The sequence below is a fragment of the Talpa europaea genome (genome assembly GCF_964194135.1).
Source record: "Talpa europaea genome assembly, chromosome: 16".
Classification (NCBI taxonomy): Eukaryota; Metazoa; Chordata; class Mammalia; order Eulipotyphla; family Talpidae; genus Talpa; species Talpa europaea.
This window is the reverse complement of record NC_140084.1, coordinates 6548370-6573306: the sequence shown is the minus strand read 5'-3', so window position 1 is coordinate 6573306 and position 24937 is coordinate 6548370. Positions and strand designations below refer to the sequence as shown.

The window sequence follows — 24937 nt, the reverse complement described above, 5'->3', positions numbered from 1 at the left end:
GGATTACTGATTTGGGGACAATGCCTCAGGTATATTTGATGGCCCCAAGTGACTCAGCCAGGACGGGGGCACAAGAGGTGCCAGACACCTTCACCCGGAACTGGCATCACTCTGAGAAGGGAATGCCCAGGTGAGGTGGGGGGGGGACACCTGGACAGCTATAGCCTTGGGGGAAAGTCAACATCAGCTACCAGGGAGGCCTTGACACCAGGTCTGCATTGTGACAATGCAGTGGGAGAAATGGAGACGGACCCTTTTCTGGATTATCAGGGATCACCTGGGAGTGACTTTTTCTGACTCCCTGGCCTTGTCCCCTAGGGCAGTAGGAGACCCTATGAGCAACTTGAACTGTACCTGGAGTCAACCACAGCGAGCCCAATGTCAGCCTGACCCCAGAACAAGCATCGCCACCATCTGCAGAGGAAGGCTGCCACAGGCCCATCTTCTGCAGAGCTCCCCCTCCCTGTGCAACCTGCACTTCAAGGCCCACTACTGGCACCAACACCAAGCCAAGGGCCACCACAGGTCAATGTTAGGTGCCCACCTACTGTGGGAGGACTTCCCTTGGCATCCTCCCGGTCGGAATAGCCCGTGAGAAGCTGGGCGGCTGAGTCCAGCAGTCCCTTCATCCCCTCCCGCTGCCTTGGTCAGCCCTATTTGCACATTGAGGTCTCAGGGCTGATTCAGCCAGTTGCCCTTTTCCCCAATGGGCAAGTGTGTGATAAGCCGTCCTCCAGAGGGGCGAGGGAAGGCAGGGGTGTGTGGGGTCCTGTGTGCCCTACCATCTCCACAAAAGGGCCGTCCTCACCCAGGCCCTGTGCTGATAAGACCAGGCATGGGCACAGGCCTGATAAGGCAGGGCGGAAGAGAGCAGCCATTAGCACTAATGAGCCAGGCGGCCTGAAAGCTTTTTACTTGGAAGCTGCTTGCCCACCCAGGGAACAATCCGTCCTGCCTCCCCGGCTTCCAGGAACCCCAGGCGGAAAGGGGCTTGGGGGCAGGGGTGGGGGGCTTGGAGAAGCCTGTGGGGGAGAAGAGGGGAGAGGGCAGGGATAGAGGCAGGAGGCCCTAATTTTGGATGGGTAGGCTTCTCCCCTTCCCTTTACCGCCCACTAAAAATCCCAGGGTCTAGGTCTGCACCCCACCCCACCCCACCCCGCTCTGGCCACCCCCTTCAATGGTCTTGACCCAAGTTCCTGGAAGCAGAGGAAGCAACATGCCACGTCAGATCTGAGTAGGCATGTCCGGGGCCACAAATTAGATTAAGCTGACAGGGCCGCCTGCCTTGTTATTGCTAATGGTTCCAGCCCAACTCCTAGGTCCCTGCTCCACAGAAATTTGGGGCTCCTGGGCACGCATCTTCTTCCCAAACTTTGATTGGCTCTTGATGACCTCACCTAAAACTGGGTGCCCAGTAGAGCACCCAAAACCCTGGGTCCAGGAAGAGAAGCCGGCACCGTGCCCCCACCCTCTAGGAAGGGCCCCTCATACCCTGGCTCCAGGGCACAGTCACGTGTGGGTTCTTCATTAGACCCTGTCATATAAGCTGAGAGACGGGGTGGCCAGGAAGTCTCCAGGCTCCAGCAGACAGCGGTAAGTCATCAGGTTGGGCAGTTTCCGCTTGTCTGGGGGCCTCTCTCTCTGGGACTGGGTCTTCTTATTGAGCCAGGCCATGCTGCTCACAGTTCTGCTGAGCTGTGTCTTGCTGCTGGCACTGCCCACCATGCAGGGGGCCCAGATGGGCATGGCCCCCCTGGACGGCATCAGAAGAGCAGACCAGGTTCTGCTGCCAGAGCTGCCAGGTCAGTGTGGGCAGAGGGTTGGGACTTGGTATGTGCCCTCCTTCCCCCTTCCCAATCCCAGGCATGAAAGATTGGTGTTTTGTACCTGGGGGGGGGGGGCGAGGGTAGGGGGTTCTGCCCTCACATCATCTGTCCCAGGCCTGGGCCTGCGCCCCACGCTGAAAAGGACAAGCGCTGAACTGGCAGAAGAGGCTCTGCTGCAGGAGGCCAAGGCCTTGGCAGAGGTAACTGCGGTGGGGAAGGGGTGAGGCCGCAGGCCTTGGGAGGGGCTGCGAGGCGGCAACCTCTCTCTCCGCCTCCCGACCCCTCCCTGGGGCAGCGCCTTTCCTCCCCAGGGGGGCTGCCAACCTGCCCGGACCTGCCTTTGGGGCCCACACCACGTGCTCGCCCCCACCCCCGCAGGTGCTGGACCCGCAGGGCCGCGAACCGCGCACCCCGCGCCGCTGCGTGCGGCTGCACGAGTCCTGCCTGGGCCACCAGGTGCCCTGCTGCGACCCGTGCGCCACGTGCTACTGCCGCTTCTTCAACGCCTTCTGCTACTGCCGCAGGCTGGGCACCGCCGCCAACCCCTGCGGCCGCACCTAGCCGGGCGGCGGGCAGCGGGCGGCGGGCGGGCCGCGCGCGAATAAAGGCTGGATGGGACCCCCCAAGTCTGTGGTGTTATTTCGAACTGGGCCCTCGCCGGAGGGGGCAGGTCACGGCAGGGGTCGGGGGGGGGGTGGGGGGCTGCCGAGCCAGGAGCCACACCCCAAGCCCACGGCTGGGCGACCCCACCTGAGTCACTTACATGCGGGCCGCTCGGGCTCCAGGCGCCGCTGGGGAGGCGGTGGGGACACGCGCCAGCCCCGGGGACCTTCACGACTGACAGGGGAGGTGGGGGCCCACCGCGCGCCAGGGGGGTTCAGGGCCTTCTGGCCGCTAACTAGACGCGTGGCCCTCAGCAACGCCCGCCCCGCGTCGGCCCGCGCTTCCCCTCGAGGGGCGGCTGACTGAAATGTCTGCAATCTTCTCCAGCTCACTCTCGCTTGACCCCACGGGCCCCACCGCGCCAGGGGCACCGAGGCCGGGCGCGCTGGCGCGGAGACCAACGTAATCCCCGCGACCACGGGCGCCACCTCGCGGCGGGCTCTGGGCGCGGCAAGTCGCGCCCGCTAGGGCGCTCGCGGCGCGTCTGTCCTCAGCGCGCAGGCGCCAGAGGCCCGGCCCCGGCCCGCGCAAGCACCCGGAAGCTGAGCTTCGCGCAGAGCCCCGCCCCTCGAGGTCACGTGATGCGGTGGCGCGTCACCTGACGCCCTGACAGCCCGCTGCGGCGCCGCGTCAGCTGATCCTGGAGTGGCGCTGCTGCCGGCCGATCGGGGTTCTCCGGTCCCGCCGCAGCCATGTCGTCCTTCCCGGAGCTTTATTTCAACGTGGACAATGGCTATTTGGAGGGACTGGTGCGCGGCCTGAAGGCCGGGGTGCTCAGCCAGACGGACTACCTCAACCTGGTGCAGTGCGAGACGCTGGAGGGTGAGCCGCGGGGCCGGGCGGCCGGGCCTTTCCAGCCCGGCAGGGAGGCCGGCCCGGGCCCGAGGGTTCCGAGATCTGGGCCGGGAAACCGGAGGAGGGGCTTCTCGACGGGCCCGAGAAGTCGGGGAGCCGTGGCTCGGAGGCCTCTCTGGGAATCTGGGGGCTGATGGCGGGCGCGCCGGAAATGGATCTACCTCCAGCCGAGGCGCAGAGCGGGTCCAGACGCAAACAAGGCTTTAAGAACCGCAGCGGTTCGCTGCTTCTTGGACTTTCCCCTTCCCCCATTACGTCCACTGTGGAGAGGGTCGCTTGGGAGTGGTTTACCGGTGCGAGATGTGTCGTACAATCTTCGCTACCCTGACTGAGCCCGAGGTGTCACGTAGCCACGCTTAGGGAAGCTAAGCGGAAAAGTGCTCCACTTCCCCCCAGCACATGAACCAAGGCCTGTGGGATCTTTTTGTCCTTTCGTTGGCCTGTGGGGTGAACCTTTCTGGGGAGTTGCTGAGCCATCTTAGCGAGGGTTTCATCCCATCATGGAAACACTGACTGAGTAGAGTCTCCTGAAGGCAGTGTTTGGGAGATAACAAGGGTTAGCCCTGCAAATCTGAAGTTCAGACACAAGTATTTGGCCAATAAGAGCAAAGATCCTTAGAGGGAAGCGTGTCTGTTGGGACAGGGTTTCTTAGTACAAGAATGGTGAGAGGCGGGATTCCCCTTATTAGTGCACACAGTTCCAAAATGGGGTTGATGCGCTGAGGTTGAATAAAACCTCAAATTAACAGAATTAGAGATAGCCCCAATCCCAGTCTTTGCCTCCCTCCACCTCTGGCCCCCAGATAGTGGCTAGGGGCACAGTGACTGGGGTGTAGGTTCCCGTTCCTGACCCCCAGATGATGTCCTGGAGCAGAGGTGCTGGTAGCCTGTGATTGGTAGCTGCAAGAGGAAGATGGTCAGATGATTTACTTTGGAGAAATTTTCTAGTCAAAGCTTATTGAGGTTAAAAGTGATCTCTGTGAAAAAAAAAATCAGTTATTATTTATCCTGCAAACTAGACCAGTAATGTGGAGATAAATACCTTTAAAAATTTAAAATACCTTTAATATAGTTGTGAACTTTATGGTTTTAACATAAATGTACAAGTAAAGTTATTCACCTCCTTATGAGAATGGAGGAGGGAAGGAGAGGAACGCACTTTAGTGCTGGGTTCTAGGAGCCTGTCCGCAACTTTATGGTCCTCACTGTGGGAAAAGAAGGAGAAACAGAGTGAGGATGTCTGGGGCAAGGCCTGTCACGCATGGCATTTAATGTGACTTTTGTGGACTGACTGGAACTGGAGGAAGATCTTTAGTGGCTTAAGAAGGTGAGCATCATTGATTACCAACTGGCATTTGGTAAACTTGTTTCTCTTCTAGGCTTTCTCTATTCCCTCTACTGTCAGCCCTTCCTCTTCCTGGAGAGCTTCTGGGAGCACAGGGTTCCCATCTCCCCAGCAGACCCTCCTCCATTCCTCCATAAACACATTAGATCTTTTTTTTCCTACCACATTGCTGAGCACTTGGTCCACTTTGAGTCATGAATGGGTATTCACCATCCAGACCTTTAGTGTGACATTCAGGGATTCCCTTGCTCTTCCACACGTATTCCTTTCCCTCACATAAACCATCCTCCCAGTTCTTGGGGTTCGTGGTGTGATGGATGTTGGAATTGGACAAATCTGAGTTCGAATCCCAGCCTGCCAGTTACTGGATGACCCTAAAATCATCACCCAAGTTATTTACCATCTCTGGACCTTGGGCTTTTCAGCTGGTATATTAACAGCGTCTATTTCATAAGCTCGTGAGATATCAACAAGCTATTCTGTGCCAAAGACTTGGTCCAGCACCAAGGACAGAATAAATGCTAGAAAAATGTCAACTCTTTCTTATTTTTAGTACTATTTTCATCTGCCAATCCCTCTTGTGCCTTGTTCCCATGAAGCCCAGCGAGTCCCACCCTTCAAGTCTCAGCCCCAGTGCCACCCCTTCTTTGAATCCCTTTGTGGCCATGCTAGGCATGCAGCCACAGCTCCTGTGGTGTTTGTGCTGCTTTCTTAGATGTTTCTCAGAACAAACTTTTGGATTCCTGGGACCCTGATGCTGGAGGTGCTCAGGACTTTTAGGGTTGGGGATAACCAGAAAGGAAGTTGTGCCTGGATCCTATGTGTCTTCTACCAGAAGGCCTTCTCCACTTCTGAAGGTGACACCAAAGGTCTGGTATCCAGTCTTTTCTTGCTGGGTGTTTTGACTTCCCTGTCTCCATGGGATGGTGAGAAGAGAAGGGGGAGGCACGAAGGGGAGACCAAAGATGCCTGTGGTCCCTAGTAATATCTGAAGGTGTGTCCTGAGATGGTGACTTTTCCCAAAAACAGTTCCCGGAAGGCACAGGGCATTGGGCTGAGGGTGTTTATTTGTGCTGCAAGTAGAGACGCTCCACCCTGCCTTAGCCTCCCCGCTGGATTCCACTCTAGTAGGATATCTGCTTCTGACCTTCTCTTGGTCTCTTAGGAACTTGTAGCCTGTGGATCCTCCTCCATTGTCCGTCTTGCTTGATTGTCTCTATTAGGCGTAGGAGAAGGAATCTGGAGAAGTCTTTCCCCTTTGGTAAATTGAGGGTACAAAATTCTGTGATTACAAAACTTTTTCCAGTTCTGAGTGTTTCTGGACGAATTGATTACCTTCTGGAGCTGGGTCCTGTGCTAGGGACTGGTGGGAAAGAAGAGGCAGGTTTGAGATTAAGAAAGAGAAATATACGAGAGAAAGCATTCATTCAGCATATAGCTACAGAGCACCCATTTTATTATTATTTTTTAAGATTTTTATTTTATTTGTACAAGAGCCGGGGTACAGGCCAGATGCGCAGGAGGGTGAGAGGATTCACCAGAGACAGAGCGGGGAACAGAACAGGCAGACTGATGAAATACACTGCTGAGGGGAGCAGCCGGCAAGACAGAAGGGGTCTGCTCGCCATGTGGGTTGCTCCGAGGCCGGCAGGAATCGAACAGGCACTGCAGAGGCTGCAGACAGCTTCATAGCACTGTGCTCAACTGCCTGCGCCACCAGGGAGGCCCCCCGTTTTATACCAGACATGGAGATGGGGACTTTGTTGAATGGTGTCTCTTGACCCTCATAGCTTGAGGCTTGGTCATGGGGGCAGTTACCAGTGTGAATGGTAATTTGTGACTCTGAGTCTGTGTAACCCCTCTGTCCTGAATGTCATCATCTGTAAAATGGTAATAATAATAATAATAGTGCCTATTTCTTAGGTTGGTTAGCATGAAGTTGACACGTGGTAAGTGCTGAGTTGGTGGTGCTTTCTCTCGGAGCAACCCACATGGCAAGCAGACCTCTCCTGTCTCACCTGCTGCTCCCATGCTCCCCTGTGAGCTGCTGTGACTGTTGTTATTTTAAAGTAAGATTTAAAGCAAATAGACACATATTAAATCACCCATGACATAAGCAGTAGAGGAGGGATGGTGAATAACAGGGGAGCTTTCTTTACAGAGTGTGACAGGTTAAGGCCCAGCTGAGGAAAGGACATTGTAACTGAAATACGAACAAGGAAGAGTGGCCCAGGGGAAAGCTAAGGAAAATGCATCTCAGGCAGAGACAGACCTGGGCACTACATCGATGTTCAAATGGTCATTTGCTCATTCAAGAAACACTTCCTGAAGGTCTACTATGTGCCAGTACCTGAGCCTTATAAGAGAGTCTGGCAACTTATTTTATTTATTTATTTATTTATTTATTAAAGATTTGTTTTATTTATTTATGTTTACAAGAACTGGGGTGTAGGCCAGGGGTACGGGGGGGGGGTAGGGAGGGTTGAGAGGATTCACCAGAGACAGAGTGGGGAGCAGAACAGGTGGATCTACTGAGATACACTGCTGAGGGGAGCAGCGGGCCAGACAGGAGCGGTCTGCTGCGTCATGTGGGTCACCTCCCTGGCCGGGGATCAAACTGGTGCTGCAGAGGCTGCAGATAGCTTCACAGTGCTGTGCTTAATCCCTTGAGCCACCAGGGAGGCCCCCCCAAGCCTTTGTTCTTTTTTTTTTTTTTTTAAGAGTTTTTTTTTTTTTTAATAGAGGCATGTTTTTCTTTATTTGTTTGCTTGTTTGTTTTTGTTTTGTTTATACATGCACTGGGTACAGTCAGAGGCGCGGGAGGGTGAGAGAATTCACCAGAGCCAGAGCGGGGAGCAGAGCAGGCAGAAGGACCGAAGTACACTGCTGAGGGGAGCAGCGGGCGGCAGGAGAGGTCTGCGCACCATGTGGGACCCTCCTCCGGTGGCCGAGGAGCAGCCGGGGATTGAACCGGCGCCGCAGAGGCCGCGGGCAGCTTCGCAACCCAGCGCTCTACTGCTGCGCCACCGGGGAGGCCCGCCAAGCCTTTGTTCTTAACTTTGACCCTGAGTTCAGTCTAAAAGCATCGCTATTAATTTGACAAACTGGATTGCTTGAAATTCACAAGTAAGTGAGCATAGTTTTTCTACCTGAATTTCCCCTTCCTTTTTCACTTTATCACTATTATGGATATTATCAAACAAATATAAGTCAGAAGGAATAGTTTAATTAGCCCATGACTAATAATCACCTAGCTATGACGATGGTCAAATCTTATCAGAGTTATCTAACTTGTTTCAGTTAGCTCTAATTACTCCCCTCCAATTATTTTAAAGTAAATCCTAGACAACATATCATTTCATCTGTAAATATTTTGCTGTCTCTTAAAAAGGTTATGGCTATCTAAAAAAAAAAAAAACCTCTACTGTTGTTCCTCTTTAAGAAGCAGTAAATTGTTAATGTTATCAACTCTATGTAATTAAACTATGATCTGCTCATTTTATTCAGTACCCAGTTAGGAGCCATGCACTCCCATTGATGGGCACTATCCCAAGTTTTTTTTTTTTTTTTTTTAAGATTTATTTATTTATTTATACAAGCACTGGGTACTGTCAGAAGTGTGGGAGTGTGAGAGAATTCACCAGAGCCAGAGCGGGGAGCAGAACAGGCAGACTGATGAAGTACACTGAGGGGAGCAGGGGCGTGGCAGGAGAGGTCTGTGTGCCATGTGGGACCCTTGCCAGGGGCTGGGGATCAAACAGGCGCTGCAGAGGCTGCGGGCAGCTTCGCAGCTTAGGGCTCAACCACTGTGCCACTGGGGAGGCCCACTATCCCAAGTTTTTCATGTAAAATGTTTCTGTCTCAGTTTCCTGGTAATTTATTAAAGAAACCGGGTCCTTTGATTTTAGATTTTCCCTCCATCTCAATTTTGCTGATTACATTGCTGAGTATGATTTAACATATTCTGCCCCTTATTTTTTCTGTGAATTGATAGATCTAAAGGCTTAGTTAGATTCTGGTTCTATTTTTTTTTTTAATGAAAATTTACTGTTTATACTTCTATTAGGAGGTGCATACTCGCTGATCCTCTTTTGGGGGGACACAAGGAATTATGGACATGTATGGCCTAAACCATGATTTCCTCAGAGGTTGCAAAGTGGCATTATTCTATTTTTATACTTCTTCCTGTCATTATTGGCTTGATTACTTCTATACCTGGCAACTTCCAGGACTATCTGTTTATCCCCAACGACAGTGTATGTGGGGGAGACAGGATAAGACACGATATTTCTTTTTTTTTTTTTTAAATTTTATTTATTTATTTATTTTTTTAAAAAAGATTTGTTTATTTATTTATACAAGCACTGGGTACAGTCAGAAGCACGGGAGGGTGAGAGAATTCACCAGAGCCAGAGCAGGAAGCAGAGCAGGCAGAAGGACCGAAGTACACTGCCGAGGGGAGCAGCGGGTGTCAGGAGAGGTCTGCGCGCCATGTGGGACCCTCCTCCGGTGGCCGGGGAGCAGCCGGGGATCGAACTGGCGCTGCAGAGGCTGCGGGCAGCTTCGCAACCCAGCGCTCAACCGCTGCGCCACCAGGGAGGCCCAAGACACGATATTTCTTGATGTATTTGACAGCTTTCAGAATAATGAGTTGGTTTTCCAAATCCTCTAAAGGTGACTAAGAGGTTAATTTGCTCTTTTTTGATTAGTATCATACACACTCATGGGATTTAATGTATTTTGGAGGTTTCTTTTTTTTTTTTTTTTAAAGATTTATTTATTTATGCATACAAGAGCTAGGGTACAGGCCAGAGATGCGGGAGGGTGAGAGGATTCACCAGAGACAGTGGGGAACAGAACAGGCAGACTGACTGAAATACACTGCTGAGGGGAGCAGCGGGCGAGACAGGAGAGGTCCTCTGCGCCATATGGGTTTCTCCCTGGCTGGCCGGGGATCGAACTCGTGCTGCAGAGGCTGCGGATTGCTTCATAGTGTGGTGCTTAACCCCTTGCGCCACCAGGGAGGCCCCTGGGGGTTTCTTTTTAACTTGATTGCTGCTCAGATTGTCTCTGGCCAGTGGGAGCTTATTTCATAGCCTGTCTTTTTAACACAACTCTATATAATAACTTCCTTACTTCTGGGCTGATGGTGTGTGTGTGTGTTCTAATCTTATCTTATACATTTCCTGACCCAAACTTAAGAGTTACCATTTCCCTTTGGAGACCTGGTTGTTTGTTGTGGAAAATGATGTTTGAGGCCACAATCTCAGTCTTATTGCTACTTACTGTTTCTAGGATTTTTTCCCCTATGGATTCTTGCTCAGATACTTGGAAAATATAGAAAAGCATTGTGGTTTGCTGGATTATACAGCCTCAACTCAGCTGATGGTACCAGACTCCAGTTTCCTAATTTGGAATGGGGTCTCTACCTGACACTTGGGCCCCCAGAACATCTCCTTCCTGTTGTAAAGAAATGTAATTAATATTTAGGATGAAGACGGTCAGTGAGTTAAGGTGCTTGGGGATGACTGTGCTTGAGGAGCTCACGTCTGTGATGTCCTGGCTGTCTTCAAGATCACTTTATGTCTCTCCATTCTGAGTGACTTGTCTTCTGTTCATTACCACATCTGTATTTCAACATTATTTCGCAAGGGACAGTTTCATATAGGAAGAAGAAAGTGAGACTCTAGGCTGGGCCGGGCTGATCACCAGTCCTGTGAAACTGCCAATACAAGCGCAGACGGGTCTTCAACAGTCAACGAGTCATCGACACTCATTGTCCTGTGGCTAGGAGTGTGACTGGAAAGTTAGACATCGACCCTTAAAGGATTGCAGGAGCCACAAGAAGGGCCATTTCCTGAGCGTAGGTGATTGAACGTGTCCTTTAAGCTATGCCTATATTTTGAAAAGTGGATTGGAGTTAGGGGCCACGCTGGAGATAGGGAGAGCAATTTGCAGGGTCTGGTAGTAATCCAGGCCAGAGGTGCCCGCAGCCAGGTCTTAGACCCTGGTAGGGACATTGTAGGGAAGAATTTTAGGAAGAAGCGTTGACTGGACTTGAGGGTGAGATGAGGAGACTGAGGAAGAATGATGAGTCAGGGCTGATGTCCTCATCTCTGGCTTAGGCAACTGTGTAGGTGGCAGAATGAAAGGATTGTGGAATGTAGAAGGAGCCAGTCGGAGAATAAAGAGAGGGCGGGAGCGAGGGATCTGGTGGCCATTTGAGTGGAGACATGGAGGCTGTTTGTCATGTTCAGGTGTGAGAACTGAGCTTGGAAGAATCAGGGCTAGATGTGTGGCCACTGTCTCCAAGAGAGAGCAGAGTCAGAAGAATAGAGGCCCAAGATGAGATCCCCCACTAAGAAAGGCTTCAGTTAAGCCAAAGGGGTAGAGGAGATGGTCCTGCTAAAAGGGCCAAAGGCAGGCCTTCCCTGAGAGGTGGGTAACCCCAAGAGAGAACCCGAAAAAGAAGGCCAATGCCACACCTAGTCAGAGATGTGAAATCAAGTCGGACAGGCTTCTGTATGACTTTGTCATTCAGAGATCATTGGAGACTTCAGTGAAAACAGAGAGAGAGACTGGCAGCTGACAGCAGGGCCTAGAGTGGATGGACAGCGACGATGCCCAGACAGAGCAGAGCTCACTGATAAACTAATCCCAGCTCAGCCTCTAGCCAGCTTTGTGACTTTAGGCAAGTCATTTATCCTCAGCTGTGCAACAGAAATATTAATAGGACCTCTCTGAGGTGTTTATAAAGTGTGAGCACAGGGTCTGGTGCTGAGTGGGCAGTCAGAGAAGCCAGCAGCTCCCCCTTGCTCACTCCCTGCTGACACTCCGAGTGGCAGGTGCCAGGCTGGGCCTTGAGTGGGTGATGAAAACGTGTCATCCAGGCTTTGCTTAGGGACAGTGTGCCTGTCCAATAGGCAGGCCCCTGGATGTCAAAACTGCACTGGATATGCAGTAGGCCTGGGGTGCTTTGGGGGTAGCGTAGGAGGAGCTGTTAAATGGCACAAGGGTGCAGAGTTTCTTCCTGGGGTGGCCAAAATTTCTAAAATTGGTGGTGGCTGCACAACTGAGTGAATATACTAAAAACCATTGAATTGTTGGCTTTAGATGGGCAGATTGTATGGCATATGGATTATGTCTCAGTAAAGCTCTTCTTAAAAAAAAAAAATCCAAAACCCCCAAAACAAGCCAGGCCAAGGAGGAGGGAGGAAGGAGCGACATTTCTGGTCTCAAACATGAAACCGTGTGGACTTTCAGAAGCGCCCCCGGACCTGAGCGAGTAGGCCGTGCGTGTCCGGGATGTGCAGGGACTGAGTGTGGAGAGGTGCGTCAGGCCCGTTCCCGGAACACCCTGGTGCCTACAGCTCAGGAGGGGTGAGGGTTATGGATTAAAAAAAAAAAAAAAAGGCGGGAGCGCTTCCTTGGTGAAGGTTGAAGTGTGCAGTCGCAGGGCTCCAGGGAAGAGAACATGGGCACAACCTGGGCAGGGGTGGCATTAGGGACATGAAGCACAGAGGCTCACAGACCAGCCGAGGGGATGGAACCTACGGGATTGGGCCGGTTTCCATTGGGCCTGCGGATGAGAGGACTCGGAAGTCAGGTGGCTGACTGGATGAGCGACTGGGTGCTGGGCTGCTTCTGGGACTGGGGCCTCCAGACAAGGTGGAGGCTTGGGGCGAGGACAGGGTGGTGGGCGGGAAGTGTCCTGTCTCAGAAGTGCTGAGCTGGCAAGCATGAGGGAGACGGCTGTGTGGGCGCGCAGGGGAGGCAGCACTCACGACACCAGTCTGGAAGTCTCCAGCGTGCCGACTGGCGGCCGTTCAGCCCAGGCCCGTTCAGCCCACGCCCGGCCATCTGTTGGCTTACAGCCAGGGCAGGCCTCCCTTAGAAGCCGAGTGCTGCCCACGAGCCCTGCCAGGAGGCTGGAGAGCGGCCTGGACAGCGCGCCAAGCGACCACAAACGTGGCCTGACGAGGACACCTGGCAGGGAGCCTGATCTGGCAGGCAGCGCGGGGAGAGTGAGAGCCAGGGACTCCCCTCCTGCCCCTGCCTTGCCTCTTTTTAGGACCAGGACGGTCAGTTTGGGGGCTTTGGCTTTTTTAAAAAAAAAAAACAAAAAAAAAAAAACAAAGCATCGTTTTGTTAAGTTCTGAAAGGACAGTTTGTGAAAGGTGGCTCTGTGTGGGCCTCTCAGGCGCAAGTGTCCACCACCTTCCGAAAACACTGCCTGGGCATCCTCCACTGTGTGACTCCGCAGCCCCCCTTACAGGAGTGCAGCCCCTAGGTTAGCCCAGGATGGCATGTTCAGAGGCGTTCATGCCAGTCTCCATGGTCACAGCAACCTTTCAGAACCAGTGGGCCGTCCGTGGGCAGGCCAGAAGCTGTGGAATCCCACGCAAGGGCTCAAAAGCGTGAAGTTCTGTAAAGACTGACTGAGAAATATATTATTAGGCAAAAGGTGCAAAGCATCACGTAGTCTAAATTCCCATTCTAGTAGAACAGGAGGTGGCATGCACAGGAAAGAGTGTTTGGAAGAATGGACCTGAGTTCAGAGCCGCGTAGCGTGTGGGGAGGGAGGGCTGGGGAGACGGGGGTGGGGGGGGTGGGGAGAGGGAAACATGCCTTTTTTAAAATTTGACGACTCCTCCGTGGTTTGAATGTATTGCAGTGAACAAATAATAATAAGTATAAAGCGTCCAGGAAAAATAAGGGAACTCGGACATGCAGGTTTGCAGAGGGAAGGTTCTCATGCCCAGCGGATGCTGGGCGACCCTGGAGCTTTTGGTCTCAGATTTTGGGTGGCTCCATGGTAGGGCTGTTCTGAGACTTAGGGAACAGTCGTCTCTTTACAGCCGAAGACTCAGCCCAGGGGGTGCTTGAGGGCTGGACAGTTCATGTCACCAAGGCCTGAGTGCCAGGTGGAGCTCCCCTCCTCACCTCTTACCTGGTTCTTTTCCTCTCTTTCCTCGGTCTCCTCCTCCCTGTCCCTGCTTCTTGTTTTCCCTTCACTGATTACATCTTGTCATGGCATGTGCTTTAGCCTGATTTTATCTGGGAAGCCATGTATGGTCAAGACAGTAACAGCCATCACAGCTGCTGATAAGGCCTGTGTCGCCACCAGCACTGCCCCCGGGGTTTTGTGAAAACTTGCTCTGGGGAGTGATAATACCCTTTTGGGGGGATTTTCTTAGTGATGTCTTGGGCCTGGTTTCTAAGTGGGAGCCAGTGCCTGAACCCACACCTAGGGCCTTTTGAAGTGACTGTGGCATCGGCAGATGTCCGCCATCCGGGACCTTTGAAGATAAGGCTTTCTGGCCGACCAGGGTTTCTGGGTGGCAGAGAGGGAAAGGTGCTCTATTTTCAACATTTTGCCTAAGGTCCTTCTGAAATGTATTCTTCTCACTTTCCCGCTTTCTTAGCAGCGCATGTTGAACCTAGCAGAGCTTCCGCTTGAGGGCTGTTAGCCTTGAAATGAGGAGGAGCAGAACCACTATCCCCGAGGCCCGGGGCTGCCTCTCTTAGTTTTGTGCCTTGATACCTGTCAGGCTACCCGCTCCCCTTCCTGCCAAGGTCAGAGCACCTGCTGTAGCACCAGCCTCTTTCTCTAACTTGGAACCTTGTGCTTTGGGCTCAGCTGCCAGACACAATCCGGCTTGTTTCGAGGGTCTGTATCAAGAACACACAGGTGTGAGGACAAGATGCAGCTTGTGGAACTCCTTTGCACCTGCTCAGGGTTGGGGCGCTGGGGCCTCTCTGGGTCTCTTGAGATCTGGGTGAGGCCAGGCACTAGGCCAATCTTGGCACCCTTTCTGGCCAGCTGTGTGATGCTGAGCACGTGGCATAGGCCTCAAAGCTTATCTGCTCACCTGTAAAATGGAGCAGAAGTCACTTGCAGGTTGTTAGACTTCACACCAGCAGCACCTTGCCTAGCTCGAGTGGGTGCTTAATGAATCGAGATGTTTATATATTCAGACGAGCAACGATTCTTCACTGAACTGGCAGGACCGGTTGGCCATGAGGACCCCGGAGAAGCTAAGGCCTCCCTCGTGGAGGGGTGCACTGTGTCCTAGATTGTCCCTATTCTGGATTATTCCATGCTTGCTTTTTCAGACACAGTGCTAGGAAGTAGACATGGGGATAGAGAAGTGGATAAAGAAAGAGATCTGGAGACTTGGGGAGCCCTGACGAGCTGGAAGGGCTGGGGACTCCCCCACTGCCTCCACATTCCTTCAGTCTTCTACCTCAAGAAGCTGTCTTCACTGATTCAAGACAGACTAGTTTCTCAGGACCAGACTCAAACCTACCTGTCTCCATCCTGACTTTCCCACACTCATGCCCACCTCAGGCCTAGCCCCTGTTCTTTATGACTTGTTCCTGCGTGGCTCTGCAGGTGCCTGCAGCCTACTCCTCCAAGGGGAGGGCTGGTCGGAGGAGATTTGGATCAAAAGCCTCAGGAAGTGATTAAATCGGAGGGGTGAGTTGCAAGGAGCTTGAGCCAAATCCCTTACTGTTGGCAGTGCCATCCTCTTTGACCACAAGGGGGTGCACCAGGACCACTCGGCAGGGTGAAGGGGGTGTGGCTGGACCAGTGAGTCAGCCAAGCAGGGGCTCCTCAGCTTTTTCACCCAGCACCTCCTAAAGCCACTGACCCTGGGCCCTACTTTCCATCATCCAAGTGAGTCCCGGCTGACCTCAGTTTAGGTAGGGCTGCCCGGCTGAGAGCTACTGCTCAGTTCAGCTCTTCCTACCCACCTCCGTGTGCCCTGGCTTCCTCGCTTGGGAAGGGGAAGGCCAGGGAATTCCCTCATGATTTCTGCCCTGGAGCCCAGTGCAGGCCGTTCTGGCCTTAGACCCCCTGCTTTACCCCCTCCTGGGTCATGATAGCAGCTACGGTGCAGTGTGCTAGCCATGTGCTAGGGGCTCGGGGGCTCCAAGTAGGGCCGTGCCACTGCCCAGACGTCAGGGCCACACTTCCCAGGCTCCCAGAAGTGCTGTCCTGTGGTCTTGCCTGGTCCCCCCAGGAGAGGGAAAATTCATCCTCAGGGCAGATTCCTCTCCCCTTTGGAGGACTTGTCAGAGGGCATGTGGTATGTATAGGTACATGTGTGTAGGATGGTGCTGGGAAAGGCCCAAACCAGACACCCCAAATCCCCCTATAAGCACCATAGTGCACACAATGTGCTGGGGTATGTAGCAAGTGACTGACAACTCTCCTCGTCCGCTCCGCACCTCAGTTGTGAGGGGGCTTTCCATTTACTTCCCTGACTTCTGCCTCAGCCAGCACCTACTCCTTGGCTGATTGCTTTTGTTTTTTTTAAGATTTATTTATTTATGCATACAAGAACTGGGGTGCACGCCAGAGGTGTGGGGTGGGGGGGTGAAAGGATTCACCAGAGATAGACTGGGAAACAGAACAGGCAGACTGCCAAGGGGAGCAGCGGATGAGACAGGAGAGGTCTGCTGCAGTGTGGGTAGCTCCCTGGCTAGCCAGGGATGGAACTAGTGCTGCAGAGGCTGCAGACAGCTTCACAGTGCTGTGCTTGACTCCTTGTGCCACCAGAGAGGCCTTGATTGCTTTTTTTTTAATCCTATGCTGATATACTAACTTTCCTCCTTTTTTAGAGGCAGGAAAAGTGCCATTAGTAGTCTAGGCTGCAGTTGCAGAACCTGACACCTGCTCTCGCTGTTTGTACCCGGCGCCCTGCATCTTACCCTGCAAGTGGAGGGACTGGGCAGGGTGAATGTAATGGTCCTGCAGCCCAGTGCAGACATGTGGTGGGGACAGGGGCGTGTGGAGGAACTGCTTTGACCGGCACCTGACAATGCTTTACTGGCCAGCTCTGGCCTGCCCTGGGCCCTTGTCTAGACCTTCTCCCCCGCTTGGTCTGTCAGGCAACGTTTTTCAGGCCATGACCTTAACCCAGGCTTTGTGTTTTGGCTGGCGGATGGGGCTTCCCCTCCGCAGAGTCATCTGTGGTGTCCTTGCTTCTGCAGCTCAGCCTTTCCTGCCTGTCCTACTTCTGCAGCTCAGCCTTTCCTGCCTGTCCTCCTTCCTGCCTGTCCTGCTCTGACTGCTCTTCTGAGGCTCCACAGCCCCGCACACCCGTGCATCTGCTCTTGGTTCTGCCAAGACTGCTCCCCAAGGACCCAGACCTTTGGACTCACTTCAAGCCCGAGGGACCCCTGGGAGCTGTGGTTGTAGAAAGTTGATGTGTTCCAGGCCTGACCAGGGGAGGGAAGGTCAGAGCTGGACAGGCCCCTAGAGGTAACTAGATCCAGTCCTTTTACTTTACCTGGGGAAATTGGTCCCAGGTGAGGCTTGCTCATGCCAATCAGGACAATCAAGAATCTTTGATTCTTTATTTGTTGACCGAGGGCTACCTGGACTACCTGGACAGTGCCTCTCTGTGCATGGCCCCAACTCAGGACAGGGTGGTCAGGTGAAAAAGGCCCTGCTTCTGGGACCCTCGCTATTGCCCCAGGCCTCGCCGCCTGACTTTGAGCTTAGAGATGAAAGGGTTGGGAGCTGAGGATTCTGGTCAGCCACAATCCCTGACCCAGCACTCGGGGCCCTAAGGCTGCCAGGTCATGCGCTGTAACTCACATACTTCCCCCTCCCTCAGCCTCCATGCTAGATAATGTGCTTCCTGGCTGGGGGAAAATGACAGTCCTGGAGTGTTGCCTTCAGGCCTGGCCTCGGCATCGCGCCTCCTGTCATCCCCATCCCTCCCGTGGCTTCTATCATTTGGACTGAGTTTCTCCTGACACTGAGCAGTGACTCCCTCCTGGGGCTGGCCCAGGCCCATTGCACTCAGTCTGACGTGCCACTACTGCACTTGTCCCACAGGCCCTCGAGCAGGGTGGGTGAGGAGTCTGGGGATGCTGTCCAGGACCGGTCTGGATGGCTCCTGTTGCTGTCACTTCCTGCTGGGCCCAACCCTCCTGGCTCTGCTGGGCCTGATCCCAGCTGCCCTGTCCACTTTCCCTAAGTTGCAGGGAATGAGGCTTCACGCTGAGAACATCGTGGCCTCTCAGCCCCAAATGAGGCTTGATCTGGCGAACCCATCCACAGGGCCTAAGTCTAAGCAAAGTGAATATTTCCATAGCTTTGGAACATTTCCCTCCTTTGGGCTGACTCAAGGCACCAGGGAACTGGCAGGTTGCTGGAGCCAGAGTCCCGCCTGTCCTGGCTTAATCTCACTGTGAATAGCAGCCTCTGGGGACCCTAGAATTGCCTCCCCCCACCTCCCTCCACCCCCATCTAAGTGAGCTGCAGCTTTCCTTAGCGTGCTGCAGACAGAAGTGGTATCTGTGGATGCAGAGTAGATGGCCAGCCTCAAGGGCCGCCAGCTGCAGCAGTGTGGGCCCGCGGGCCTGGAAGCTGGACATGGGCACGAGCCAGCCTCTAAGTTGGCTCACCGCCACAGTTGGCCTTCCCTGGTCTGCCTGCAACTGGCCAGGCCGGACCATTTTACCTTCCTCGCTTACACGCAGTCAAACATACCACTTTGGGAAAATGAAAAGCAGCTCTCCCTCACAGCCCCAGATTCACCGCAACCTGCAGTTTCTGTCACTGCGGTGGCAAGCCTGGAGAAGAAAGCTTGCTCAAGGTCAAAGTGCAGGGCAGTAGCAGAAGAGGGTGTGGCCCCTGCCTCCTGGGGTGAGGCTGGGTGGCTGGATTCTCAGGTTGGGCCTGGCTGCAGAACACAGGGAAGCTGCCCCGAGCCCCTGTCTTCTGGGACATGCTCTTCCCTGGAGCCCTCGGGCCTGGGTGGGGATGTCCCAGCGAGCAGCTGTCCAGGCTGATCTCCACTCAGTCAAAAGGGAGCTTCTTGGAACTTGCCCTGGGTGCAGCAGTAACCAGTTCTGCCCCTCCCTTTGGCACATGGCGCCATCACCTGCCTGGAACCCTCCTGGAGACGGTCGGATTGGTTGACTTCCTCATGGGATGGGAGAGATGCTTTCATTCTTCCAGCCGCAGGGACGAGGTGTTCCTGGGAGCATGAGGGTAATTAAATGTGGCTCTGCCACCACCTGCCACCTGTCTCAGAGTGGGGAGAAGGACGGTAAACTCAGGTCAACTCCTGCTGCCTCCTGGCTATGGGGAGTGACACTCCCATTTTCTCCCTGGATCTGATGTTGCTGGTGGGTGGTGCCCCTGACCCCTGACATCATCTGGACCACCTCTGCAGCTCAGTCTCACCCCCCTCCTGCAAATGCCTCCCCTCGCTGAGAGGCCTCCGGCGGGAAACAAAGTGCAGGTCCAGGGGCTGAGGAGTGGGAACTCACTGTCCTTTCCCTGCAGGGCCCTGCCTCTCGCCAGCTGAAACCCAGTAACTTGCATGTGGCTGTGCCAGCAGTAGACTCCAGGTTCTTCCCGAGACTGCTGGCCCGCCAGCCCGGGGGCTTCCCGTGGAGCCAGCGCTGCTCTTGGCTCCACCACCTCCTGCCTGTTCCCGCAGACCCCAGGGCTGCAGCTTGGGGTGTGATGGGTGGTGCAGAGCTGGGGCCCAGCCTCCCTGTCCAAGTCCCTGGGGTGACCCGTAGCTCTGTAGGATCTTACCGGTAGGTGAGGTGAGGCACGACTTGGAGATAGGAGTCCCAGCTTTTGAGCCATCTCTGCTCCTACTCGCCCAGGAGACAGCAGCACGGGGCTGGTAGGTTTGCATGCCCAGGAACACCAGCACCCTCACAACCTTGATAGCAGGGACGAGGCGCTGCTGGAACCCTAAGGGAAGGCTCAAGGCAGACCATCAGAAGGAAGGGCAGGGGCACTCACTGTACAGGTCATTTGCTGGCCAGGACATTGACTGAGTAGGGCATTCACTGCTCAGGATATTCTCTGGGTTAGACATTCACCAGGTAGGACATTCTCTGCACAGGACATTCACTGGCCGGGACATTGACTGAGAAGGTCATTCACCAGGTAGGGCATTCATGCCTGGATCATTGGCTGGGTAGACAGGCTGAACAGCAGCCTGGAGTGGGGGGCACAGACACTTGACTGCATGAGGGTGTTAGCTGGGAAGCTCTGGGTGGGTCCTCTCTGGCAGAAGGGCTGAACTGTTGTTCTCTGTGCACCACTGCCTCTGCTCAGCATCTGTGCAAGTGCCCTAGGAGGCTGGCACTGCAGGGCCTTTCACCAGGTGAATAGTCAGGACTCTGCTGCAGAGAGACACTGCAGGTTGCTCAGGGCCAAAGTGGGGAACAGGATTCATACCAGGTTGCTATGGCTCCAAAGCCCATGCTCTCTCTCCCTTGCTCCCCTCAGTTACCTGAGGAGCGATGCCTGCAACCAGTGAACTGGCAAAATGGGTCTGTAATGCGGGGTGGGGCTGTTGGATGAGGTGGTCCTGCCAAGGCAAGGGGTCATGGACACCCCAGTTAGGTGGAAGGGGGTGCTTATAGTACCAAGGTTCTTGATGGGGAGGTGACACCCGGTGGGGGAGAGGGACTGGTAGTGTGGACCCAGGTCAGTTGGAATTACTTGAGGGTGCAGGGAACCTGTGATGGACCCTAGCCTGAGGGGCCAAGAAGATTCTTGGTCTGTGCTGCAGGCCCTGGTAAACCCAGGGTTAACGGTTTCCTTGCTGTGACTCCCACAGTGGGAGTTCCAGATGTGGCGCTCAGACTCTGCAGTCACCAGCCAGTGTACACATCTGCTTTGAGCTGATATGAAGGAGAGGTTCTCCCACCCCCAGAGCTGGGGAAGAGATTCGGGCATAGCACATTCGACTGGGGACACGGGGAAGGCTCCCTTGAGCCCCCAGCCTGGCCATCTGTCCACATCTGTCCATCTAACAGTTTCCCAGCTCTGAGCCCCTGGAAGTTGCAGCACTGCAGAGCCTCTGGGGCTGAATCACACGGAGGCGGAGCCCAGCCCTAGGCCCTTTAAGGCAGGCCCGCACGTGGCCCAGGGGAGTGGTGGAACAGGCTCCGACCCTGCGCCCTCTGGGAGTGGCAGGGTGGGCACTCTAGACCCCCAGGAGCACATTTGCACATCTGGTTTCATTCAGTGGGCGGCTGCAATTCCTGAAAACCCCTGAGCTCCCTAGGAGAGTGTCGTTGAGTGACCTCTGGAAAAGCAGAAGTGAAGTCTGGGAACACACTGTCCTCTCACACTCTGCTGTGGCCAGCTGGCCAGCAGGACCCCTCCGTGGGCCATGAGGCCATGGGTGAGTCTTGAGCGGGGGGCCGCCTTGCAGAGCGTCCTATGCCAGGGGCTGCCTCTGTGCCTGCTGAGCCCCTGGGGCAGTGTGGGCCCAATCCCCTGGCATGGGCTAAGACCCTCCCTTCCTGCCTCCCCAGGGCCCTTGAGGAGGGGCTGGCAAGGCCATGTGCTACCTGCCCCTGGGAGCCCAGGAGGGGCTGAAAGATCACTTTCAGGGCTGGCAGGATCTGAGAAAGGTTTCAGGAAGTAGATGGGGGCAGGGCTGCCCGGCTGCCACTTCTCAAGGCCTAGCTGGGGCTGGCTGCCAGTCCCACACGCTAGAGAGTCCTCGCCGTGCTCGGAGTTCCCAAGGCCTCATGCTAATCAGGCACTGGGTGGGGAAAAAAGGGTGCCTGTTGGGGCCAGGGCTCTGTTGCTGAGGGCTCTGGCCCAGGAGACCGGGGTGGAGGGGTGGAGGGACAGGTGAAAGTTATGCAGCCAGCTTGGGTTTGGGCTAGCCCTACGAGCCCTGGGGGAACAGCCCTACCCAGGCACCTTCAGAGAGCTCGGCTGAGCCCCGCGCAGGGGGGAAGGCAGTGGTTCTCACTTTCCAGTCTGGGGGTGTGTCTCCCAACCCAGCCCAGCTGGGCCTGAGGAAGCAAACCTGTGTCCTGCACTTCCAGGGTTTCATATTCAGGCATCCTGTGAGCTGTCTTGGAGCACATGCCCGGTGGTCACAGGCAGGCCAGATGGCAGCACTGGTAGAGTCGAGTCAAGGGCTGAGACTGAGGCTGTGCAAGGGCTGAGGCCAAGGGGCCTCCCAGGGTGTGGGGAAGAGGCAGCTCTGGGGCCACTGGGGCCTCTGGGTAAAGGTGACAGCAACACGTTGCACGTTGGAGTTGGAGGACTTCACTCTGGTGATGGTGTGGAGAGTGGACTTGGGAGCAGAGAATCAAGATGGGGGGTAGGAGGCCAGTAAAGGTCACCTCAGGAGTGAGGAGGCCCGGGTGGTGTCAGCAGATGAAATTGGGGAGAGAGTCACCAGAACATCTGGGACAGGAGACAGTGGGAAGCCAAGGAGCTATGGGAAGATCCTGGGTGGGATGAGGGGTGCTGAGGAGCAGGCCCAAGGCCCCGAGGGGAGGACAGAGACAATGGGAAACAGTTGGCTCCCTCCGAAGAGGATATAGGTCAGACTGCAGAGAGAACTTTCTGAGAGCAGCAGCAGCCTCTTGGACATGAGAAATCAGCCTCCAAGGAAGTCTTTTGCTGTGAGAGATCCCAAACTGGCCAGACATTCCTGGTGATGGGCCACGGATGGGAGGATTTGGGGTAGACAGCTGGGCTTGCGGGTAGACCAGAGTGGTCCCCCGAGTCTGTTAACCAGAGCACTCAGAGCTTGTGCCTCAACCCAGGCACGTCTGGGGCTCTTAGGGGCCGTCGCCGAGGCTGTCAGGCGGCTGGGCCCAGTGCTCAGAGCGCAAGGAGCCCCTGCCTCCCGGAGCCCCTGGTGTCCTCGGCTGCCCTCGGGGGGCTGGGCCAGGGCTGGGTGGCCGGTCTCCCACGAAGCTCTCAACAAGTTCCAGGCCTCTCCTCCTGAGCTCAGATCCCACCCCCAGGCATCCCCCCTCCTCTGCATCCCTCAGACAGCAGGAAGCTGATGGGGGAGGGTTTCTAACGCGGCTCCTCAGCCCTGAGCACTGTCTAAAGGGCTTGGGGCTGCCAGCCACAGGGCCTGGGCGCCAGGTTTCTCAAAGAGGGTCAGCGTTGGTTCAGAAGCCCTGTGTGGTCCAAGCTAAGGGATTGGCTAGCCCCACGGCCTCCTAGTCGCCTTTTTGACTGGCAGGCTGTCCCCTCTCCCTGGGTCACAGGGAGACACGGGCCTCAGCCAGGGAAAGTGGTCTGGAATGGCCCTTTGACATCGTCCCTGGGGTTTTTTAAAAATGAGTTTCCTGGTAAGGAAGACTGCTCAGGCGTTGAGCAGGATTCTCGGTAGAGTCTCCCGGGTTTGCTCTGCTCCGACTAACGCCAGCAGAAACCACCCTGGCCGTCTGTGTTCCAGCAGCGCTGGGAGCCGCGGCTTCCCCAGATGCAGTGTCAGCAGATGCGGCAGCCAAGCACTGGGGTGTTTGCTTATGGCCCTTGCTAAGCCCTGGGGGTGGGGGGCGGGCAAAGGAGAACCCCGCCCCTGTCTTGCTCCTCTCATCACCTGCGCACCTCCTGGCTTCTCTAGGAATGGCTGGTGCCGCCGCGGGTGCCAGCCCAGAATCTCTGTCAGGTGGACAGTAAGTGTCCAGATTGCTTTGGGGGTTGGGGGGAACCTCTCCCTCTGCCACCTGCCGGCTCTTCTGGGACTATAATCTGTCTGGGCAGCTGGGTCCATATCTGTAGGACCTGTCCTGGGCTAAGGGCTCTGGGAAGAGATGGTCAAGGAAGCATAGGGTGGAGGAGGAGAAGAGGCCTGACCCCTGGAGGCTTTGGAGGGTAGCAGTCAGGAGACTGGACTGGGAGCCAGTGCCTGGACTCACTTTCCCAGGGAATAGTGGGACCACTGACACAGGGGCCCTGCCAGGAGGACTGGATTTTGCTCTGTTTGCCCTCTGCATTCTGGCCTGGCATCCAGGCCAAGCTGTGAGTTGGTGTCCTCTCAGTCCACTCTGGCATCTCCTTCATTTCCTAGGCAGTGTTTCTGCTTTAGGGGTGTTGGCTTGCTCCTTGGCCCTGGAGGCCAGGCTCATGTCTTATTCTGCCCTGGGTTAGGGCCATGCCAGGGCCTACCATACAGAAGGGCCTCCAAGACCATGGGTTGTGAATGGCACCCTGGGTTGGAGTTGCAGGCCCAGGAACCTTGTCATTTGGGTCAACCATGAATTGTTCTACTCTTGCTTGGAGTCTGGGGCCCACTGGATTGGCTCATGGACTAAGGGTCTGGGGTATCTTTAGTTTCTTGGCCTGACTGCCCTGGACCTGTTCTGAGCCAGTGGGGAGGTAAAGGCAGGACAGGAGGTCAGGGAGCGAGCAGGCCACAGCTACAGTGGGGAGGCCAGGACCGAGTCGGGATGGGGATGGGGACTTGGGGCCCTGGGGAGGCTCAGCATGGCCAGCCTTCACCCCCTGTCCTTGGGTTTCAGACCTGAAGCTGCACCTGCAAAGCACTGACTATGGCAACTTCCTGGCCAATGAGGCATCCCCACTGACAGTTTCAGTCATTGATGACCGGCTCAAGGAGAAGATGGTGGTAGAGTTCCGCCACATGCGCAACCATGCTTACGAGCCACTCGCCAGCTTCCTGGACTTCATCACGTGAGTGCACCCTCTGCGGCCTTCGGGGTGTGCCTGGGCTGTGCGGCTGGGCCCGCCATTCAACATACCTGGACCTCCAGGCTGCTACCCACTCCCTGCTGGCTGGGGGCTGGCTGGCAGGCATGCGTGTCCCTCGCTGTAGTGCTGGACAGAGCCCTTCCCTTTGGCCCTGGTGTTACTGAGATTGGGGTGGGGAAACGATGGAAACCCTTTCTCTCACTCACACACACTGAACACTCACCAGGCCCCCACTCCCGGTCAGGTGGGGGCGGGGCTGGATAGACAACTCAGGAGCCAGATTCTCAGCATGGACCGTTTAGGCCCTCTGGCCCTGTCTGGGCTAGGGCCCCTCTGCTGTCATCTCTGACCACGGCTCTGGGTCTCAGGAAGACCTCACTGCCTTTCCCAGTCTGGCCCGGCTCCCCAGGCTTCTGCCCTTGGGTGCAGCGCTGCCTCTGAGAAGCTCCTAGAGAAGCTGAGGTAAGGAAAGGCCCCTGAGCCCTGCAGACGGGCACAGGCCTCTGGTGGCCAGGCGTACCTGTGGCAGTGGCGGTGGCAAGGCCCCCTCTGTAGGATCGGCCCAGGAGCTATGAGCCACACAGCCTGTGCCGTGGCAGCCTCACTCAGGTCGCGAGCTGAAGTGCGATTGTGGCTGCCTCATCCGGGTGTGTGTCATGGGGAAGGATTTGCAGGCACTCTGTGGGGACTAGCTGGCTTTCACCGTTCCCTGACTGCTGTCCTCGCACCGCACTCACTCTCCTCCTTGGGGCCTGCCACTCCTACCCCCTC

The 24937-nt window shown here is 55.3% G+C and overlaps 2 protein-coding genes across 3 annotated transcripts in view; both read left to right on the top strand.

The window, feature by feature from the left end:
• Positions 1-1672: 1672 nt before the first annotated feature.
• Positions 1673-2387, top strand: AGRP (agouti related neuropeptide; the record flags this gene model as incomplete). Of its 2 annotated transcripts, none has more annotated exons than XM_084257321.1 (3): positions 1673-1802; positions 1941-2026; positions 2205-2387. In XM_084257321.1, 3 exons carry the CDS (start codon positions 1673-1675, stop codon positions 2385-2387), a joined length of 399 nt encoding a protein of 132 aa, XP_084113447.1. The 2 variants fall into 2 exon arrangements, with proteins under 2 accessions (XP_084113447.1, XP_084113446.1); XM_084257320.1 differs by having other exon boundaries at positions 1673-1808.
• Positions 2388-3181: 794 nt separating this feature from the next.
• Positions 3182-24937, top strand: part of ATP6V0D1 (ATPase H+ transporting V0 subunit d1) — a gene marked incomplete at its 5' end in the record, with an annotated part of 34746 nt that continues 12990 nt past the window's right edge. The window contains 2 exons of the mRNA XM_084257240.1: positions 3182-3311; positions 23977-24148. Coding sequence (XP_084113366.1) covers positions 3182-3311; positions 23977-24148 — 302 coding nt within the window. The remainder of the gene's footprint in view (positions 3312-23976; positions 24149-24937) is intronic.